This window comes from Cyanistes caeruleus, chromosome 1, assembly GCF_971803275.1.
Source record: "Cyanistes caeruleus chromosome 1, bCyaCae1.hap1.1, whole genome shotgun sequence".
NCBI classification, from domain to species: domain Eukaryota; kingdom Metazoa; phylum Chordata; class Aves; order Passeriformes; family Paridae; genus Cyanistes; species Cyanistes caeruleus.
The window spans coordinates 22158598-22180756 of NC_141701.1; the positions used below are offsets into that span (position 1 = coordinate 22158598).

Here is a 22159-nt window from a genome sequence, read left to right on the forward strand (position 1 = left end):
ATCTGTAGAAAGCCTGGTTTTAATCGTTTACTCCTTCAAATCTAGTTTAAAACTCTTTCATAAGAGCTATACCAAATAGAGTACTAGGGCTGCCATGGAAAAAAATCTAAGTAAAGACTTTTAACCACCCCATTTCCACCTTTAAGGTGGATTATTCTCATTTTTCTGTTTTCTCAGTACCAGGAAGGAAGGCATGACCCCTGAGTTGGGGGTGTAATTTGTTGCCACTGTGTAGAAAATAGATTCTCTTTCCATCATGATATTGAAATAGTGATTTTTCCAGGAAACAGACAAAGTGCAAGTAATCTCAATTCTACTTGTAATAGAAAGAAGGGAAAAAAACGTACTTGATCAATTGATCCTTAATTAAGCACCCTTGCAGTCTCACCAACTGCTGTGAGATGATTATGAATATCCCTGGATATTCATAACATGGACTTTATCCTTTGTCTTCAAAGTACAAGACAAAGTTTACACTGCCTTACAGATGTTCCAAATGCAAAACTGGATATTCATGCTCTCACTCACTCCTTGTCATAGGAACTTGTACAATTCCTGCAGTAAAAAGAAGAGTGCTTCCTTCAATACTGGTGACTGGGGAAGTGTGAGAATTCTAGAGAAACATCTGGCACTTCTAATGAAAAATCTCTGCTTCAAGTATAATGGGATGCACACCCTTCGGAATTGCGCAAGAATTTGAAGAAAAATTAAAGTTGAACAGGTAATTTCCTATATGTCTATCTTTTCAAAGAAAACATAAAACCAAGCTGTGAAGACAAGGAACCTGGCAATGCCATCATCTGCAAAAGACTGTGCAGACAGAGACATCCCAACAGTGCAAAGAGACAGAAATCCTTTCAATAGATGGCTTTTAACAGCTATTATACTCTTACGTCCTTATATATCCTTACATTTGAGCACAAAGGTAGAATTTTTGGAATTGCTACCCACACATGCTTTGATATTTTACACATCTTTGGGATTATTATTTCCTCATTACAAGCACAAAGTTAGAGAAAAATGCATGTATGTTAACAAAGGAAATAAGATCTTCAAAAAAAAGTTGGAATAATCTGTGCAATAAAAGTGTGCAAAAAAGAAAATATTCTGACTCCTGAATTCCAGTGGCTATATAAAACAAAGTTTTGCACTGAGAATGTACTGACTTTAATAACATTAAACATGGTTAGCAATTAAATGATCACACCTCCCTTCAGACTAAAAATGTAGACAACAGCTAGTAGCTGACATCTCACTTCAATATTTTACAGCTGCTTTAAAGACTCTGGACATTTGGATGCACGCACGCATCTTATTTTCCCAGGATTTCAAAGTCCACATCCAGGCTGCTGCTCAGCCATTATAAATGAGTAATTCAAGTAGGGCATGACTGCTTCTTGTATTAACTTGATAAAGATGTTTCAGTCAAAGTGCATCAACAGTTGTGTTTAGTCACCCTTTTCACAGGCTTATATTTGCTTATGCTACCAGTGAAGAAAAAAAAGTAATATTATTTGCTTCCAATTATTATAAAAGTCCTTACACTAAACCTAATTAGTATTATGATTATTATATTTTATTACTCCTGTTTTGAAATATATAAATATGCCTTAATTATTTCATTTTGTAATTAAAAAGAATTTAATCAACTGACTGCAACTTCCATTAAAGTTTCATCTTATTAGTTTAGACATGCAACTACTTAAAGGACTGATAAGTGCCCTTGAAAATACACATCTGTTTTTAGAAAATTATATTTTATCTGTAAGATTTTCCAAAAGTTGGTTTAAAACCGCACTTTTAATATAATAGGCTCATTTTAAGCTTACAATTGAAAAATGAATTTATTATGAAACACGTATGAAAGAAGTGTTTTGCAACAATTTACTGTCTGAAAAATATTAATCCAGGGCTTGGGCCAATACATCTTTCAAATACTATAAAGATAATTTGTACACATTTAATTTTCTTGTATAAAGCTTCAGGTCACAACCTGAAAGAAGATTTGCTCAACACTGAATTCTTTTTCTCTTATGACAGCAGGGACATAAGAGAGCTCAAAATTACAAAAGAGAATTCATATTCTCATTTCATTAATTTATTTCTATTGAATACATGACCAAACATGAACATAGTTACACTAAAAATAGGAAATATGCTGTACAAATAATTCATGCACAGCCCAAAGCATAAAATACATGCTTTATCAACTTTTACATAAACTGGACATCTGACTGATTACATCTACGTCATGGACATAGAGAAAAGAACACTATCTAAAAGTGATGATCCATCATCATATATGTTCCATAACTCTGCTCACTAATGTTGAGTCAAATACTGTATTTAGTAACTCTTATAGTCAATCATATCTTCTCTTTTTTTTCAAAGTATTGTTTCTATTTACAAAATTTCCATTATTTTCCCCATTTTAAGGGGGAAAATTCCTATGATAGCCAAGCCAGTTCTATTATACTTTATATTGTATTTACACAATATTTGTTTAGGATTTAAGTTTTTTTATTCCAAAAGTAAAACAAGCATAGGTATTTTTGAGGGCAGCAGGTGATTCAGATTATTATTCAGATTATTAATTTGAAGATTAATGTTAGATAACTGAATAAACTTTATTTTCATTTACTGTTTGCATCATTTTATTAGAACATGGGCTTTTTTTCACTGGCATGACAATTATAAACACTAAAATTCAAAAAGACATGGCTCAAACTCTGGTCAGCCTGACTCCTTTCACGTCCATCTTCCCAAACACAGTGGTCTACTTTTCCAAGATTCCTGGACATGAGGCAGCATAGCCAAAGATATTTTTTTGCTTGGCACAAACCCCAGACAAGCAGCCCCAGAAGCTCTACAGTGACAGATGGTGAACCCAGGCTAAATGTGCAAGAGTTGGTAGATGAAAGCCAACTCTTGCTGTAAGAGCTGAAATGTTTGGAACTCCCCATCCCTTCCATTCTCATTGTCAGAGTACCCATTCATTGCATAACCATGAAATGTTCTCATCAGTTCAGAAAGTAGAACCCCAAAATTATATGCTATTCTGCAAATACCAAGTTTTCTAAATCTCCTGGGGGAAAAATGTTTTTTTCAGAATTGTCTTCTTCACCTTGAACATACAGCAGAAATTAGGAAAACACTTAGGAAAGCCAGAGCACGCACTAATATGCTGTGCTGCAAGTGGTATCAACAATTCACAGCATAAATATGTTTGGATGGAAACTCAGAAGTCAGTTCAGACAATTATTTTGCTCCAGCATATGTTTGTCTTAACTGAAGTGGTTGTAAGACCAGGGCAACACCTAGAATTTTCTCTTTCAGATGTGACTTCTGAAAAACAAATGTTTTTTTTTTTCCCTTTTCAAAATGCCTTTTGCTCTACTGAAGAGTGTAAAACAGATTAAGAATTAAAAATATTTAGCTATTTAATTAAACTATATATCCAATCTAATCCTATCACTGCATTTCTCAAATAGATTTAGCATTCCATGTGATACTGAGAATGTCAGGATAACCCCAAATATAGCACATTTGTGCTTGAATTTGCTGTACTTAAAGCATGTTATATAGAGACACTCAACATTAATGGCTCACATAATATAGGTAAGTTAATTTTAGCTGTTAACTAGAACTGAAAAGTTACACAGTGCATTGTTTTCCTGATACCAATTTTAAGTACTTCTGTCATCTTACACAAATATGTACTGTATATCTTGAACATATTAGTTCTATTTGAGTGCACAGGTAAAATGAAATCAGCTTATCAAGCAAAGAAGTGATTAAATGGTCTAAAGGTTACAAGTGAATAAAAGTTCCTGCAGTACCAATTTTTATACAGTTTACAGATTTCTGGTAACAATAGATACTGACCTTGAGAACTTTCACAGCACATGAGAAAAAGAGAACTAATTTAAATGTTTCCAAAGTTGTACACCTTGAAGATGATCTGTTTGTTCAAAATTACTTCAGTTTGGTCAGCTATAGGAGTCTGTCCTAGACTGGGAATCATCACAGAGGTTATCTGGTTCGATTTAATATAAAATACCATTAAAATTCTAATCTGCTTTGCCTAATCCTGTCTGTGAACTGTTGTTTTCTACATCAAACCAGCTCTTCAGTCACTTAGCAATGGCCCAGCTTTAATTGCTGACCACAACTGGCTATTCTTATCATAGGAAGGAATTTCAGTGGGAACTTCTGAACAGTAATGTTTGGGTAGAAAGGGACAACGTGGTTGAATATTCATTCTGACTGCATCCTAAATCAGAAAAATGAGACCATTAGTACATTTGTATTATAACCAGAACAGTGGAATCTTGGGAGTGACCTGCAGCTATTTTTCAAACTGCTACAGAGCTGAACCATGAAAATTTAGATTAGGAACGAATATAATTATATATGTAATAATTTCTGCATTAGAAATAAGATACTTCATTTAGTGATATTTTTATCAAATATGGTATGATGTTATTTAATTACTTGTTACTAAAATTTAAAAAATAGGGAAGTTGACCTAGTCAAAATGCATTTACAATTTACCACCAAGAGTCTATTGACTTTCAGTCATATCTATTTAGCATTTCATTACAAAAAAAGTACCCATCTTATATGAATCATATACATCACTAAAAAGGCATTGAGAGCAATATAATTCAATTATAAAACCTGGAAATAGTTTAAACACTGTTTGAAAATAAACAGTTACAGTCCCTTATGCCCATGTCTGGGTAGTGTCCAAATGGAAGTTAAAGATCTCATGGCGTTTTTTCAAAATGGGAGGGAACTATCCCAATATGCTGGCCAACATATATTTTCTCAATTAAAAACAGATTTCAATGTCCAAAGCTATGTGTCAGCAATTGCTGAGAGCCTATACCTGTTACGTTTTCAAAAAACCCCAAACCAACAATAAGTATCTAGTCACCTTGCTGAATAATGCTTTTCCAGATGCCAAAAGTGGGAAAGATAAATGCATTTTCATAAATAAAGGAAGCACAGATACATCAGCCTCTACCATTATGAAAATAGAAATTATCGTTTGAACCCACATGTAGATTTCTTTTTTCAATAACAGAAGTGTTAAATATTACTTTGGTGACCATATGGAACACTTTGATACTGCCAGATTTTAAAGTGAACAGAAATCCAATGGAACACACATGCAAACACACACAGACACACACACACACAGAAATAAAGGTAGCAAAAATAATCTCCTATCTGCCATTCCCTAACTTCTACACATTTAATGAGGTAAATTTTTTTTTAAAAAAAAGGTTTTTCAACAACATTTTTTAGTTACTTCTACAGAATTTTCTAGGTTCTGATCTGTTTGAACAGAATGTGGAGAGATTTTCTCTATGTACTTTAAAGCCTCCATACCTCTTATTACCCACCATTCAAGACTTCAAATCTTTAATTGCCAACACTGATACTCAAAGTCCTATTCCAAGAACTACAAGATCAACTACATTATGTACAGGCAGAGTGCTGTTATCCTGAATTAAAAGGAAAGAAAGAGTCAGGCAATGAGGTTTATTTACAAAGAAGTTATAAATCCAGATGAGATGCAGGCTTTCCAGTTCCCTCCTTCCAGTCAGGCTCTTGCCATTTGGAGTTGAGTCCCCATTATCACAGTGCTTTGTTTTTATTTTGCCAAACTCTTAATCTTAAGTGATTCTACTAAGAAAAAAAAAAAATCTGGAAAAAGGTAAAAGTGTTTCTTTGACTAAAGATATTACCTGACTTCCACAGTGCAGTTGAACAGTACATCTCAAAGTCAGTCAGGATTGAAAGAGTTCAGGGAACTCAACTACAGAGGCTAAATTCCTAACAACTTGCATGGCAGTATACTTTTTTCCTTTTTTTTCTTTTTTTTTTTAATATCAGTTTTTAAAGTAAAATTTTACAAAACTCAGGATCCTATTTAGTCACAACCTCAGAATTCTGAGACATGTATTGTTGAAGGATTTATGGCACACTGAGAGAAACTGACCGCAACATAAACAGAGAGATGAAAATACCTCTTCCCCAAGAGGATTTGCAGAATTACTTGAGGGAAAGTTGAACAAGCTGTCTTATTCCTGCATTGTGCAATTACCTTTCTATAACCAGAACGTACTGGCAGTTGCCAGATCCATGCAACTCACTGGAAGTAGTCTTAATCTAGTTAGCGTACCTCCCTCCCTGCTGCTACTCCTATGGACGTGAAATCTACAATTGCAGCCAGCAGAGGAACAGACTGCACTTGAGGACAAGTTTACTTCTCTTAGAGAAAGTACCAAGTGCTGGATCTTAGTAAATGCAGTGGTGATTCAAGCCTGGAAAAATATTTGATATTTAATGTGGTTGTAGTGCACAACATACTGAGGTTGTGAGGGTAATGGCAGAGGATGGAGCACAAACCAACTGGTAAAAGTTAAAAGAGGCTTTTACTTTCTCTTCCATGGTATGAATTAACTTGGCATTTATCACTGTTACCAGCCTGCTCCTCCCCACACCATTCTCCCTTCCTAAATTGCTCAGCAGTACCACCATCTGCTGCCCTTGCCTGAATTTCAGCTAAACTTCAGATGTCAGACATTTTGTTTGCTACAATCAACTAATTGCAAAATCGTGAGAGAGAAAGGGAGGGAGAAATTGCATTACCACTAAATACTTTTGCCCACAAATTCTGTCAGAAAGAAAACTTCCAAATATAGCTTGCAGTTCAGGGAGTTGAACTGCTATTTTAAATCAAATTTTGAAAACTACAGGACTTTGCCAGAAAAGTTCTTCTAAAAATGCATACTTACCAAATTTAAATCCACCCTCCAAAATAAGCCTACATTAATACTGTGTTTTCAGTAACTCAAACTACTAACATATTTTTTTAAGGAAAAATATAAGAATAAACCAGATTTTAAAAGCAATTAAGAAGATATAAATGCTGTGCACTGCCTGAGCACAGTTCTCGAAAGACCAGAGTCCTGGCAACTATCATAATCCTTTTGAAATTGTGCATATTAAGATTAAAGATCACTTTGTTCCTCTATTCCCACAACTAGCTGGTATGGTAAAAAGATCAGTCTCCTAGTTTTATATGTAACATCTTTAACATTTGTTCTCCTTTCTGTGCATGTGATTAAATGTAACATTTTGAAATCCCAAAGTTCTGAGAAAAACATAAATCCTTGTCCACAGCTGCTGTTTGACTCTGGAAACACATGCATTTTCTTTTCAAGCATCTACCATCAAAAAATCCCAAAGGACTTGAACTGGAGAACACCTGCATCTCTTCATTTAGTTCCAATAACAGAGTCTAAACTTCAAAATTACAAAAATAGATGCTATGTTCAGCTGCAGTTACATTCTCCCTCTAATTCCCGTGAACAAAAATGCTAAGAGCATGAAATCATTCAGGCAAGCTCTGTCATCGATAGGATAAGATTTTTTGCACCAGAAGCCCAGTGGGAACTTGATAGAAAACTGGCAACAATTACAGATAAAGTACATAGTGAAATCCTCAGGGAGAGAAAAGGAAATGTAATAAGATAGATGGGTATAATTTTTACACATTTATGTCCAAACCACAAATGTGAATTGTCTTTAATTATTCCAATATAGTAACCATTTTCATTCATTCACTGTGTTAAATCTTTCCAAAATACTACAAATTAGACTATGAATTTTATTTTACTGCAAGTTTTTTACTTATTTACTTTCTACCACAAGGAATCAGTTAAATTAGATGAGAACTTAAAAACTGTAATTGTTCCAGCCTCAAAATTCAGACTAATATCCCTAGTGCAAGCAGCCAAAATTAAATTCAAAAATATGTCAATGACATGTTTTTTTAACTGCAAAAAAGGGGAAGTCGAGGGGCATACGTAGGTGAATATGCATAAAATGAAACATACCTCTAATCTCTCACCTTCTTTCTATTACATTCTAACAGATAAAAATCAGCTAGTTTACAATAATAAAAAAAAATATGTTCCTGCTGGTACAACTTCTATGGCAATTTCTTCATACTTGAAGATATTATTTCTTCAGTTACTTTTTCCTTTTGGCATGGGAAGAGGGTGAACGGAGTGATCTTATCTACATCAAAATACTAGAGGAAAAGAAATTCTAAAGTTTCTGGAAGTTTGAAAAACATATCACTTAAACAAGAAATACCAACTTTTATAAGGTTGAATGTTTGCTCTTCAGCCTTTATGCAGCTTCAACAAATTAGAGAAGCCTTCCCACTCTTGCTTTGCTCCACAGAATGTATAAATTTAATATATACGAGCATGATAATAATACAAGTACTTTTGTTTACTCCCTGATTTCACTGCTGCATTATTGACTATTTAAGCTCATCTCAGAGAAAACTTTATTAATTGTATTTTTTCTTTTTGTTCCTCTTGATTTATTTGCAATAAAGCTGTCCATACACTGGCTGTGCATGCACTCCCAATTATTCAGTATGGCAAACCAAATAGAGCGTAATCAGCTCACCTCATCTATTCAACAGCTGTTCATAATTAACCACTAACACCAGCATTCATTTTGAAATCTCCCTCTTCTCTCAAAGGCCAGGTGAAACAAACAAGGTCTGCAGCTTGCTCCCAGGGTTAATAAAGCCAGGGTTATTTCAGAAAAAGAGTAAGAAGACCTTCTCAAGCCCTGGGGTAATGGAATAATCTCCTCTCTTGTACTTATATGTGCAGCTTAAAAACTGAGGAGCATATTCACATTTTTACAACTATGCACAGAGATTATCTGGGGCAGTTTTTCATACAATTGAAGTATCCAAAATTAAAATCACAGCATTCAGGCTGTATTTAAGGACTAAGCAAAATCATATTTACATTCTTTGTCCCTAAATACTTCCTTTGCCATAGGTGGATCAATTTTCCATGTGATGACACTTACGTGTCAAACAGTAAAACGCTCCTGATGGGTAATCATAAGTATATGGAATTGTTTTATGCTTGTTATACATTTACATGCTACACATCATATGCTCTAAATGCTGCCCTTTTTGAAAGTACAGTTTAGATCTTTTTGATGGTTGTACTCAGTATGGTATTGCTAGAACCATATTATTTTTCCTCTTTCTCTCAACAGCACAAGTGAAATAGCAAAAAGGAAATACTAGTGTCAAACGCTCTATCCCTCAGATTGTAAATACATCTCCAAACTTTGCAGGACCATATACAGACAAGCAGTAAAAGGAAGTTGCACAACCATGTTGATCACCCTGGATCATGATTCAAGTGATACAAGACAGTAGACAGTTGCTGATGCAAGGAGGAGGAACAGTCCCCTCCTTGTTTTCTGGGTAAATATGCAATTTATTCAAGAATCTCATGCCATTTGCACAACCTCCTCCTTAGCATTTTATATCCAAACAGCTGCTCTGATTTTTGATCAAGCTGTTTTCCATTCAATTTAATGAATTAATTAGTCCAAATTCCTACTACAGGACATTATATGCAACATTAGTACGAAAAATTTCACAAACAGCACAACTTCAGTACTGCACAATCACCTCCAGCAGTACAGCTTTAAAAAACCCTTTTACTCCCAAGGGATGAGGTTTTTTTTCTGTGAAATTATCCAGTATAGCTTTTTCAACTCCCAGAAGCCACTTTTTAAACTCTGCAACTGACAGCAAATGCATTTTTATGCTCTCAAAGCACTTCATGTTTTCCCTATATGTAATTTTCACAGTCATAATGAAAATGATAGCCATATCTCCTGTATTAAATTTTCCCAGTTTCTTCAGCAAGTATTTGAAAGCAAAGGCTTTTGCTTTGCTGATCCTTTGTACAGAACCTGAGACAACTGAAACATTAATTACTCCTGGTTTGATTTATGTTAAAAAAATTAAAACTATTTCAGTACAACATTGTTGCTGTTGACTGAGTCCAAAGCTTCAGCAAATCAGTTAACTTTTTCCTCTCATTTGCCACTCCTCACAGGTGCTACCTTACAGATGTAGAGGAGCAGAGCTAGAGCCTGAACACGCAGGTTAGTGACTGCCATTGTGCACACAAATTCACTTCAACTTTCCTGTTTTACTTTACTGAGGGGGTAGGTGAAGTATCCAGTACATTCCGAACTTTAAAATCTTAACATTTTTAATGTATGTCCATTCATTTACAAAATAGACAATTGTCTATTACAAAAGAATGTTTTGTATCTCAAAATCCTTGAATGTGAGTCTGGCCCCTTCATTTGTCAGTGCCTTAATTCTCATAAGCACCTCCTGTCACAACTCATCAAGGACTCCAGACCATCTAACTGGACCATCTATAATACTCATGAGCAAAAATGTATGGATCCTTATGACCTGTAATAAAAACAGTAAGTGTACAGTATAGGTATCCAGAGAGCCTTTACAGTATAAAGTATAAGACAAAAAATGAGAAAATTAAACAAAAAAAAATCCTCAAAACCAGCAAGAAATGCTACAATTAGTCATAGTAATAAATATTGTTGTTATGAGCTTTTAAAAGGTATTTAAATGAGTCAACAGGTGCAAGAGATTTCAGCTTCTGTTTTAAAATGGATATGAGTAATTCAGATATTTATTATTGAATCATGAACTGCTTTTTGGCAATGCTTTAGGAGTAGGAACTGAAGATAATTGTTATAAAAACACTGCTGTAAACATTTTCAACATGACGCTCTCCAAGAAATATAGAAGTACAATTACTGAAAAAATAACCTAACAACTGCTGGAGTGCACAGTGCTTACAAATATTTACTCTGCATAAGAATCAAATGTTGCTTACATATGCAGATGAAAATTGCAATGACAGTAATAAATTCACTGTTACTTTTCAGACTAATGACATTCAAGAATCATTACATGGGAAAAACATAGAGAAAAAACACGCATTTGAAGTGTTCAAGTTACTTCTGTGTTTCATGATATTGGGGTCAGGTAATTCTTTTGCTTCCCTTAACCTAGATATTTTTCTGCATTGTTATTTTCCCACATTTCATTCCATGCCTAGCATGGCAATAGAAGAAGCTTTGAAAAACATGAAAGCATGTTTTTTAAGAAGCACCACACTGACAGCAAAACCTAGTTCCAGGTATATTTCACAAACTACATGGGTTATTTCAAATTAGATACATTTCAAAGTTGTCAGTGTTGCTTAAGACAGACCAATGTTTTGTTTAAAGACCACAGAAACCATAAGAATGCCAGGTAAAAGTATTTATGCCCACAAAGTCAACAACATCCTTAAATTTAGCCAGACAACTCTCACAAATTATTAACTTCTCATTTAAGGCCACCACAACACCACATTTGATGAGGTCAGATATGTGCCCTGCATTATTTTTTAAATTATTTTTATTGTTAGCAAACTTTATGATAAACAAATTCTTAGTAATAAGTTATGCTGGAAACTGATATGAACCATTTAGAATTCTGTATGTCAACTTCTGTATAAGAAGGCCAACCCAGTATCAGGCAAGAGAGAACAGAACTAACACTTTCAACATGGATCCTGGTACCCCTCCCTCCCCTGCCTGAAGTTTACAAAAGTTTCCTACAATTATTTTAAAAGGCAACCAAAGTTAATGAAGGTCTCCTTATTGAAGAAGACATCCATCGAAATGTACCTTTCAGTTCATTTGTCTCACAGTGAGCTGAAGTTATGATGTGTGCAGTGTGTGTAGAAGATACTCTTGACATTTGGCACATTTTATATCAAGCCCCTCTTTTGAAAATTACATTGGATAGGACAAATGTAACGTGATACCAGCTTAACAAGAGTTTTGTACTTACCAGAATTATGGCAGTAGTCCATATACTGTGGAATTTGGATTGTAAAGGCTACCAAATCTGGAGCTAAGAGAGATTCTGGCTTTCTACTCTCATTGAGCCATTTACTGCTGTGTAAGTCTCTCGTGTCAGAAGGGCCTTGAATTAAAGGAATCAGCTTCTCTTTTCCACCATCACCTAAGATAAAAATTAGATTCCTTACTGCTTTTAGTGCAACAAGATCATTTTCTAAGACAAACATCCACTAGTCCAATGAGAACATCTATTAATTAACATTGTGAATACAGAATTAAAAGAGCAAATGGAAAGAGCAGCATCATAAAAACTATTGAACAACCTACTTAATGTTTATCCTGTAAATGCCTTGACATTCAGGAGGATTTCAAATAAAATAATTTATTATCTTTAAAACAGTAATTTCCTTCCCAATTTCATAAAATAATCTATTTAAACATCACCATGAACTCAATTTAAAAACACTCAATTTTAAATGTTCTTGACCTTAGCTGCTTTTATCCATAAAGAGATCATAGACATTGATAAGTTCCTACATCCTCTTCAGGAAAAATTTTATTAAAGAAGTAAAAAAAAAAATAAAAAAAAATCACAGAGTCCTCAAAAACTTTACAAGCAAAATACACACTTATAGCATTATTTGAAAATGAGGCATTAAGTAATCATGAGAAAGCATCAAAATTATGCTAAGGATAAAGCTAGCTGAAAGTATTCTGTATTTTTCCTATTTCTTGAATGCTTCTAGATTAATATTTTTCTCAGCAGAAAAAAAAATTGGTCTTTTTAGTCAAATTAGTAAAATTTGACTATACTGAGACAAGACTGGATCATCATGACATACTTAATAATAACAAAAAACCCCCAAAAACAGAACACAAAACCCCTCTCTGATTCATAGGAACAATGAGTAAATTCTTGTTTCAGTAACTCCCCTTGTAAAAAGCAAGGCCAATTCTCCTATACAGGCAATAAAGTTTTACATGGTCCAGCTGCACATACCTGGGGCTTTGGCACAAATTTTTATTGATCCCACGGTCCCAGAGGCACATTTGACCAATGATGTGCCGCAGTACTTCAATTCAACATTCTGGATTGAGCCCTCAAGAGTTGGCAGGGGATTCTTAGATTTCGCACCTAATAAAAGAAAACTGCAAATGTACTAGCCTGTTGAATTTAAATATTTTTATATTCCTTCACCAAGGCATTTAAACTTAATTATATTTTAATTATCTACCTTAGATGTTCTAACAGCATTTTTGTTGTGATTCACAGGTTTTCTATGAAAGCAAAAGAATGCTGCATATGTGTGTTTTAATACAAACAGTTATGCATGAAATACATCTAGACACCGTGAGGAAAACACACAAGACCACTTAGAAATGGAAATAACAAATATACATTTATACACATAGATAGACTTTTGTTTTCACTTCATAAGAGCCACGTCAACTATTCTCCTTCATGTTTTTATTACAAGCATTTAATTTCAGGATCTTAAAATGACTAAGTGTTTTCAGCTTTTATTTAGACAACAATGTTTTACTCAGTAGCTATGTAAAGCATTACATCTGCACAGCTGAGCAGTACAGAAGGCCAACGGCACACTTGCCATTTTGCAGCGGAAACTGGAGTTCAAACCTTGCCTTGGGTCACAAGTGGAAATAAGTTTTGGTGGTCTTTCCTCAGCCCCCATTTGTGAGCAGCAGCAAACTACTGCACCGGCTGGAAGAAGCCAGCGCTATTGGCAGTCACTTCTGAAGAGCTGCCTAGAGCTGCGGCAGAAGCAGCAGGGGATTGTACAAGCCAGGACTGAGATATGTTGGCAGAGCTGGAGGGCAGCCCCCAGAACAGCCCCAGAGCATAGGTGGAGGAAGCCAGCCCTCCAAATCTGTACAGCACCGCCTATCAGAAAAAAACCACATAAATTCACTTGCAAATGAGAAATAAATAGCTTCAACACCTGTAAGAAGTATGAAAGGAAAAACTAACACAAGTTGCCTTTTTATGGTTTTTTTTTCCCCTCATGCAGAAGCAACTTGGAATTTGTCAGTTAAAACTGGCAAGCAGCTTGTTAATTATGCAAACATTAGTATAATTATGGAACCATTTCCTCATGTATGTAACACAGATTTTGTTCCAAAATCCATAATTATGCAAGGAAAGTATTGTGGAATATCAGGTAAAAACGCAGTTTTACACATATTTCAAGATCATTAAACACATTAATGAGATGTAATTATCTACAGAATTAATTAATTAGTTTTTTTGCAAAATCTCTCTAAGACTTAACTCAAAGAACAACCTTTACTACATATTGACTAGTAAGGGAAAAAATCCTAAAAAAAATTTTAGGGAACAGAAGATTTCAGATTAAACTTGGTAATTATGCTTAGTTCACTCTGCCTATTCCAGTTCCTAAAGACTGAAGAGCATTTCATAGTGCATATAAAATCATTTAGCAAGCAGTCTTCTTGATATATATTTAAGGGGTTTTTTTCTGGTAAGACATTAAAATAATTTTTGAATAAAAAGTACTTTCCAAGACAGAACAAAAGAAGAAACATATGAAGGGACACACAGGACGTGGTAAAGCAGACTGCCACTTGAAAGTAGGTTCTACACTCCAGGTGTACTTTCTTATCAAAATTTAAGCTGTCTTCTGTCTTTGAGGTATGCCCAGACTTTTCCTAATTTGTGACTCAGGAAGGCTTCAGGCTCAAAGAATACTCACTGAAACTAAGTTGTGTGCTTTCCATTACAACACCCCATCAGTTCTCAGTCTGAAAGACCAACTACCAGTTTGTCTTGTGAACAAACCCTCATTCCCATTTTTGTCCAGGGTAAGCCTCTTTTAAATCTGAAAATCCTTGTTGCTCTAAGGCATGGTATCTGACACAATGCATTAATTTGTCAAAAGAAACTAGGATATCTGTAGGCATTTCTGCCTCCTCATAGTTCCTATAAATTTGTGCAAAATAGAGGCCACTACATTGAAATAGAAATAATAAAATTTTTTTTAAAAAAAGAAAGGGAAAAAAATAAAAAAGAAGAAAATAACAGGAAAAAAGAAAAAATTGTTTTCTCCATCTTCTGACAATTCCAAAACAAAGAATATTAAACTGTTAGTAGCAGCCAATATCACAGTTAAAGCAAATCAAACTGAGGTCACAATTTTACTCCCCATCTTTTAAGCCCTCTTTAAAGTGGTAGTTTCTTGCTGTTTTCATTTTTCAGCAATTCTTTTAATAATCAAAATAAAAGGTGTGATGTCCAATACATTACTCTTACTTCAGTATGGAAGACTAAGTAGTTTTAAAACGAAATCATTTCCACAATGGAGTTCACTTTTAGATGCATTATCCTGGACAACTTCTTTGCATTCAGACTAAAACTGTCCACATTACTTACATGCATAACTTACATTTTAGTACAGTATCCTATTTGAAAAAAAGGAACCAAGTTTAGTGTGATCATGCTCACTATTTGTTTCTGTTTACTCCTAGTCCCTCACCAAGTAAATTCTGGACTCACTGAATTTCAGCAAGATATGACAGCACTATCCAAGACATTTATTTTCTACGACCTTCATGAAAACATGAGTGTATTTGCCTTCTTTAACTGACCAGTCATCATATTCATGACAGTCAGCAAAGCATTGCTTAAACAAGCCAATGAATTGCTTTTCATCCATCCATCAGCTAAGGACCATGATGGGAAGCCAGGAAAGTTTAATGGCTACGCCTCAGAGAAACCCACAAACCACTAATACATGGTCATTGGTAATTAACAACCATATTTGAATGCATACGAAGAAGTAAGTGGTAGCAGTAATAAGCTATTTTTTTTCTGTTACAGGGTTAGGGTAGACACTTCATTCATTGTTTTCAACCATTTGAACAGAAAATAGGAAAATATTGGGAAAATATAGAGTACTCACGCCTTCCTTTTCTATGTTGCTTTGGTGTCAAATGGCACCCTGCTTTCAGCTTCAACACCTGATAACTACAGCACACCACAGTAACCAAGAAGTTGCCAGTAAAAAATTCCACTCATGTTTCATAGCTCTTAACTGATAGATACTCAAAAAAACTATTTATTAATTACTGATATCCTATACAGAGAACACTTTTAAGTAAGAAATTTAGACTGTCTAACTAACCTTTCATCACGAAGACAAAAATCACCTAACTTAAGGTGACTGCCGCAGCCAAATCTTTTTCAAGGCACAGGAAGTTTAGAGACTTTAGTGAACCATTTCTAATGAACTGGTTTAAAATAGGAGGCCATTTTCTTCAGTCTCTGAATATTTGTGGAAATTATTGTTAACCATCTCTCATAAACTTGTCAAATTGGCAAGCTACTCTACAGAGAAGAAAGAAGCCTTGTTTCCTTCATATGCCTCTATCTGTAGTTTCCATCCCTGTAACTTTAGTTCCTCCCAAATTGTTTCCCTTATTTCTTGCATCGAGATATCATTATAAAATCAAAGTCTCAACAGTTGTTCACATAACTACAATACTCCTTAAATACATATTTCAGCAAACAAATGTTTAAGCAAGTAGACTAGAGCTTCCTTCCCTCCTGTTAATGAACTTTTTTAAGTAGTGTTTTAAGGGACTGAGCATGAAGATGTTCGAACTCCAAGATAGAAGAAATGCTCCATCCTTCCACATACTATCTGAAATTATGCATGGAGACAAACACACCACAACATTTTAATTAAGACATTGAGCATTAATTTGAATAGACACTAAGAAAACCAAATTTATCACAGCCAACAGCAAACATTATGCAAATTCAACATCCTGTAAATGAAGTATGAGAAAGGCTTATTTCTAAGGTGGAAGACAAGAGAGTAGAAATTGTGATGTACCCATTCTACTGGAAAATCTACTTGCAAAAGCACAACTCATATTTACTTAACTTTCTTACTCAGTGGAGTCAAATTACAGAGATATGTTTTGTGGGGTTTTTTTTAGTGCAAATCACTGTTTCTTCAGTTAATTTATTATTTTCACCAGGAACAGGGGAATCAAAGACTTTAGGGAGACAGAGATACATATGCCAGTCTCTATCAAATGTAACTTATTGCTCCTTCCAGACAAATTTTCTAGATGTCTGGGTTTTTTTCATGGAAACACTTTGCCCTCTGTAGAATGGTTTGCAGCAAAAATCCAGTGTTTCCTTCCCAATACATAGCCATGTGTACACATGTGATCAAGCACAGCTGTTTCACTTGATTCAGACCCATAGAATACATCACATCACCAAAGACTTCAAATGCGTTCTCTCCATATGGTAGAACCCAAAAATAGGCAGAAAGTTTTTCTAACTTAAAATCTACTACACCTTGACAATTTACACCTTGCACACACTTAATAATATATATATTATATATATATATAATATAATATATATTATATTATATATAATATAATGCAATGCAATATATAATATAATGCAATGATAACTCCAAGCCTGAAGAGCCACTGTGCTCCAGGTACACGTACAGAAATATTGTGCTGACAAGAAAGGTTTTCCCACACTTTGAAACAGGTATTCACATCCTAGCTCCAACTTTGCAGGTATAGCTTTGGTCAGTTTCATGTACATAATCCAACCACACAGCTTGCCCCAAGTTCATTCAGTGTCATTCCATATGCAGGCAGGGGGGAAACAAATAGCTAAAGGCAGGTCACAACTATGTCTTTATCAACATAAAGATCAACTCAGAATTTTTTCTAACAAGCCTAGGAATCTAAGCACTCATTTAAGGCCTGTTTAAAAACATTACCTAATTAGTTATTTTACCAATGAACACCTTTCCCAATCCATTTACGATAAGGTGAATTTGCAATGATTCCTGGCAAACCAAGAAACAAAATCTAAACTGATCAGTAACAAGCACAGAAAACCAGAAAAGAGGTATGTTACTGATTCTGAGGACAACAGTCCTGTGTGCCACCAAATCCCTGAAACACAATAGCTCTTTAGAAAGATCAAAAAAGACCTGCAAAATATGAAATAGGAAATGAGTAAGGCATGACAAACTTCTAGAAGCAACTCCACATGAATTGTCCCCACATTCAGTCTGTGGTCTCAGAAGGAAAAATCTCAATATTTTAAGCATTAAGTACCAATAAACTATGGTTTGGCAACATGATATAGTAAAAGACTGTCACATACTTGTCAAAATTATTTCAAACAGTAAAAAGATCAACCCATGAATAAAAGTAAGGAGCTATTAACTAAATGAAATAACATTGAAGCATAAGTCTTACTGGAATCATGACAAAAAATGTCAAATTATTTTCACAGAAACATATACTTAGGTTTTACATGACTAACACAGAAAAGCTAGTAAACAAATTGAAGCATAAGAGAAACCTCATTTCTTTCCTGAGAGATACTCATCTGTGTTCAGTCTCTGCTTAGGCAGGGCTCAGTGAGAACTTCTGGAGTCTGTATTTGACTTGGTTAGAGAGATGGCACTTCTGAGGAACGCCAAGCTAAAACCAAACTTAATTCCTTCCTTCTTTCAGAAAGAACATAATAGAAGCCACAAAGACCAGCTCTAACTGATACCAATCCCACTTCTCACGTTCAAAGCACTGGGAGAGCATAAAGCTTTCACACTCTTATTTGCAATAAAACAGTAGCAACATAGGAACTTTAACATCTCTTTCAGTCATTCTGCTTCCTCACACACACCACCTGAAAACACTGAGGTGTTGTGTTTGAGGTTCCCTCCTCCCCTCCCCACACTCCCTCCCTTCCTTTTCCCTTTTTTAAACCAGAAAAACAGAAAAAAGAGAGGTTCTCCTAGAATGTAGAAGATGGGGTATAAGTATTTTCTGCGTTTTTTCCATAGTAAAATTGAATCTTTGCAATGAAGTACCTCAAGCATCTTCACTGTGTTCACAATTGCATGTTTTCAATCTGTCAACATAGTCTACAGACCATATTCTGCAACCCTAATGTACATACTCACAGGCTTCTTTCTTTCTTTCTTTCTTCTCACTTTCTTTCTTCTTCAAAACAGTAATTCAGGCAGATTATTTTATGGAACTGTCAAGGTAAAATTGGGTGTTTTTTCTGACTTAGCTTTACTTAACATCACAGTTTCTATTCTTATTATCATAGTTATCTATTTTCATGTAACTGTCAATCAGTTTTTATTCTACATAGCACTATTATGAGAAATTATTGTTTCATCCCTACCCACTCCCAAGACTTAACAGGGCACTAACAACAGGATTATGGTAGACTTGTCTTGCCTTTAACATACTGTGAACTGGACAGATTTTATACTGACTTGATCTTCTGTGCCACAGCTCCACACATAAGAGAACTTTATCCTTAAAGATAGCTCTTATTTTATTTTCTCTTCTCTTCAACCATGGTACTAAAAGAAAAAGTAAATGCTTGAAAGGGTGAAATTTAGTGACAGACTGAAATACTCCCTAAAGAAGGTCAAGTTGGTTTGTTCTTGGGCAACAATGATAAAATATTTATCAATATAAGTATATATCATTCTCTTCATCAGAACATTAGCTGCAAAAAGCACATGTTAAAACTTCTCTAACTTAAATCTTTAAACTGCCTGTAAACTAACTTAGGTTTCTCCATTGCCTAAACACGAAACAAGATCCAGGATCATCATTACAAACTGAGATTTACTTATTGCAAAATATTTCCCAGCTTGCTAAAGAACAGTAGCTTATCACCTACAGGGAGAGTAAAAAAGACAAAATCCTGTTGCTACATTCCTGTTTCAAGATTCCCCATGCTATGGCCTTCATACAGGTCCCCATTTTCCCTAACCCAAAAGCCTCTTGATTTTTCTAAAGTCCTGCTTCAGATGGAGAGGTAAATAAGAAACCTGTGGTTCAAAAACTGAACTGAAGAAAACAGAACAGTGGGAACAATATGCTTAAGGTATTCTAGGTAAGAAGAAACTTTAAATATTCCATATTGATTATCTGTTTTAAGTGATTATCCAGTAAGGTAAAATGTGGTTTTAATTTGGAATGCTCATATGAGAACTAAACAGCTGAAATGCACAGAATCTCTGAATCATTCACACTGGAAAAGACCTTTAATACCATCAAGTCCAACTGTAAACTTAACACTGCCAAGTTCACCGAAAGAAGTAATCAGATGACCAAACACCCTCCTCCAGGTGCCTTTTACAGTGCAGCTGGAGGTGATAGTGAAGATAAGGATGAAAATTTTAACTATGCTTCCCTTCTAGTAACAGAAACATTCCCTTATGGACCTACCATAACTCTCGGTGTGCTGCTTCCACCTGCAATGGTACCTAACACTGACTGGAGCACAGCTGGACAACAATTTGCAAGTGCTGCACACTGACTGCTAAGCTTCACATGTGATTAGTAATATTTATTTAAACTACTACTATGTAGTATTTGCTAAGTTTTTTCAGGATAGAAAACGAGGTGGGGAAGATATGAATCTCAGTAGCAGCAATTGCTCTGTGAGAGAAATCTACCACAAATACAGTCCTGGAGCTGGCAGAGGCACAAAGCTGGGCCTGAGTGCTGTGACAGCAGGGGAACAAAGTGGGAACAGCTCTACATCAGCAAGGGAAAACCAGGGCAGCTCAGACAATGGGTTGCAGACCTGCAAGCCAAGGTGGGGCTGTGTAGTGGCAGGCAGCAGTCCCCTGACATGCCACATGTCAGAGGAGGCCAGGCCTGGGCAATGCAGACAGTCCCAGACCCCTCTGCCATGAACAACTTGACCTCATCCCGCACCACCAGACCTGTCCTGCTCCCTGTTGGACTCTGGACCTTTTTGATCTAAACAGCCAACTCTTAGAAAAGGAATACCATTTTCCATCTTTAAACATAGATAGTATTTTAAGTAGCTCTAAAACTTTGCTGTGAAAAGTGCAGTTTTGGGCAATTTGTTATTATTATTAACGCCATTATTACATGCCGGCTATTTAAGCATCGCCAGTTATAAGCACACCTAACTGAAACCATTATTTTGGATTTGGCAATATGGCACTGGTCAGGACACAAGATTAAAGTAGCTTTAGTGCTACTCTTCCAGCTGTTGTAAACAGAGGTTCAAAATGAAAAGGACTGATTTTCCCTTCTGCCCAATTCAACAGCTGCATTTCAGATATTCTGTATCAAGACAAATGGTAGAAGCCAAAGTTGATTCATTAAAATAACTTTTGTCTTCCAAGAAAAGGCAAAAAAAATTATCAAAATCCAGACTGTAACTCTAGAAAACCATGTCCTATCAATCCTCATACCTATGTGTTGTCAGTAGACAAATGCTAATGGATACAAATGCTTCCAGGATACACGTAAATAAGGACTTGGAAAACCTGCACAGTAAAGTATTTGAGGCAATATCCTGAAAAATATGAAGACAGACAAATAGATGGAGGAAGTGGCTCACAATTCCTGTCCTCATTTGGTTGGTTCCTTTGGTTGGAAACCATGCACTTGCAAATGGTTTCTTCCATCTTAGTTATACAACCATTATATCCATTTCAAATACAGTCATTTTGTTGTATCTGAGGATAATAATAGCTCATGCCAAAAGTCAACATGTAAAATACATGAAAACACTTTCACTCATTAATAAATGCCAGTAGGATCTCAAAAAATCTGAAATGCATTTTCTTTCTAGTCTAGTTCAAGTTCAATCCAATACTAGCTCAAAGGACTTATCTTCAAACACATTAAGCAAAAAGTACAACTTATCTTAGACTCAGCACTAAAGCCTGCATTTTACAGCTCTTCTTTTAGTAAAAAGTTGGGTAGCAACTAAAGAGAAACTTGCTAGAACAGCAAACTGTAGTATGAAAGAACAAATTCTCAGACAATCTGAGCTCCTCTCAGACCTTACCACCTTCTGTTGCACCTGTGGAGCTCCCTTCTCTAAGGCACATCTACTCAAATAAACTATTTGGCAATTATAAAACTAATAAACATTTCCTATGAGTTTGTATTGCCTTTAAAAAGCCTCCTTCACCAGAACAGATTCAAACCTTATAGTGCTATATAACATAACTACTATGCTAAAGACAAGAGGTGCCAGGTACCACCTGGACCTAGGCATGACTGAGCTTCCCTGTAACAAACACGACACCTGGTCACCTGCTTGCTGTCAAACACAATATGCAAAGGCTGAAATCTCTCACAGGCTCAGCTGGAGCTTATTGAATATGAGGACAGCACAGTTACGGACCAGTAAAAAGGTAAACAAGATGAGGATTTTAGAGGATGGACATAGTAATCCTTTAAGCAATAAAGAAACTGCAAAGGTTCATAAAAATTCAAAAGTAGTTAAGATGTATTCAGCAATGGTATTATC

The 22159-nt window shown here is 35.3% G+C and overlaps 1 protein-coding gene across 7 annotated transcripts in view; it reads right to left on the reverse strand.

Annotated features, from left to right (window-relative positions):
- The window catches only part of VPS13B (vacuolar protein sorting 13 homolog B), a 418409-nt gene that overhangs the window by 275314 nt on the left and 120936 nt on the right, over positions 1-22159 (reverse strand). For all 7 annotated transcript variants that reach the window (XM_086881610.1, XM_086881633.1, XM_086881628.1 and 4 more), the window contains exons 18-19: positions 12803-12937; positions 11792-11965 (exon numbers count right to left, since the gene is read on the reverse strand). In XM_086881610.1, coding sequence (XP_086737736.1) covers positions 11792-11965; positions 12803-12937 — 309 coding nt within the window. The remainder of the gene's footprint in view (positions 1-11791; positions 11966-12802; positions 12938-22159) is intronic.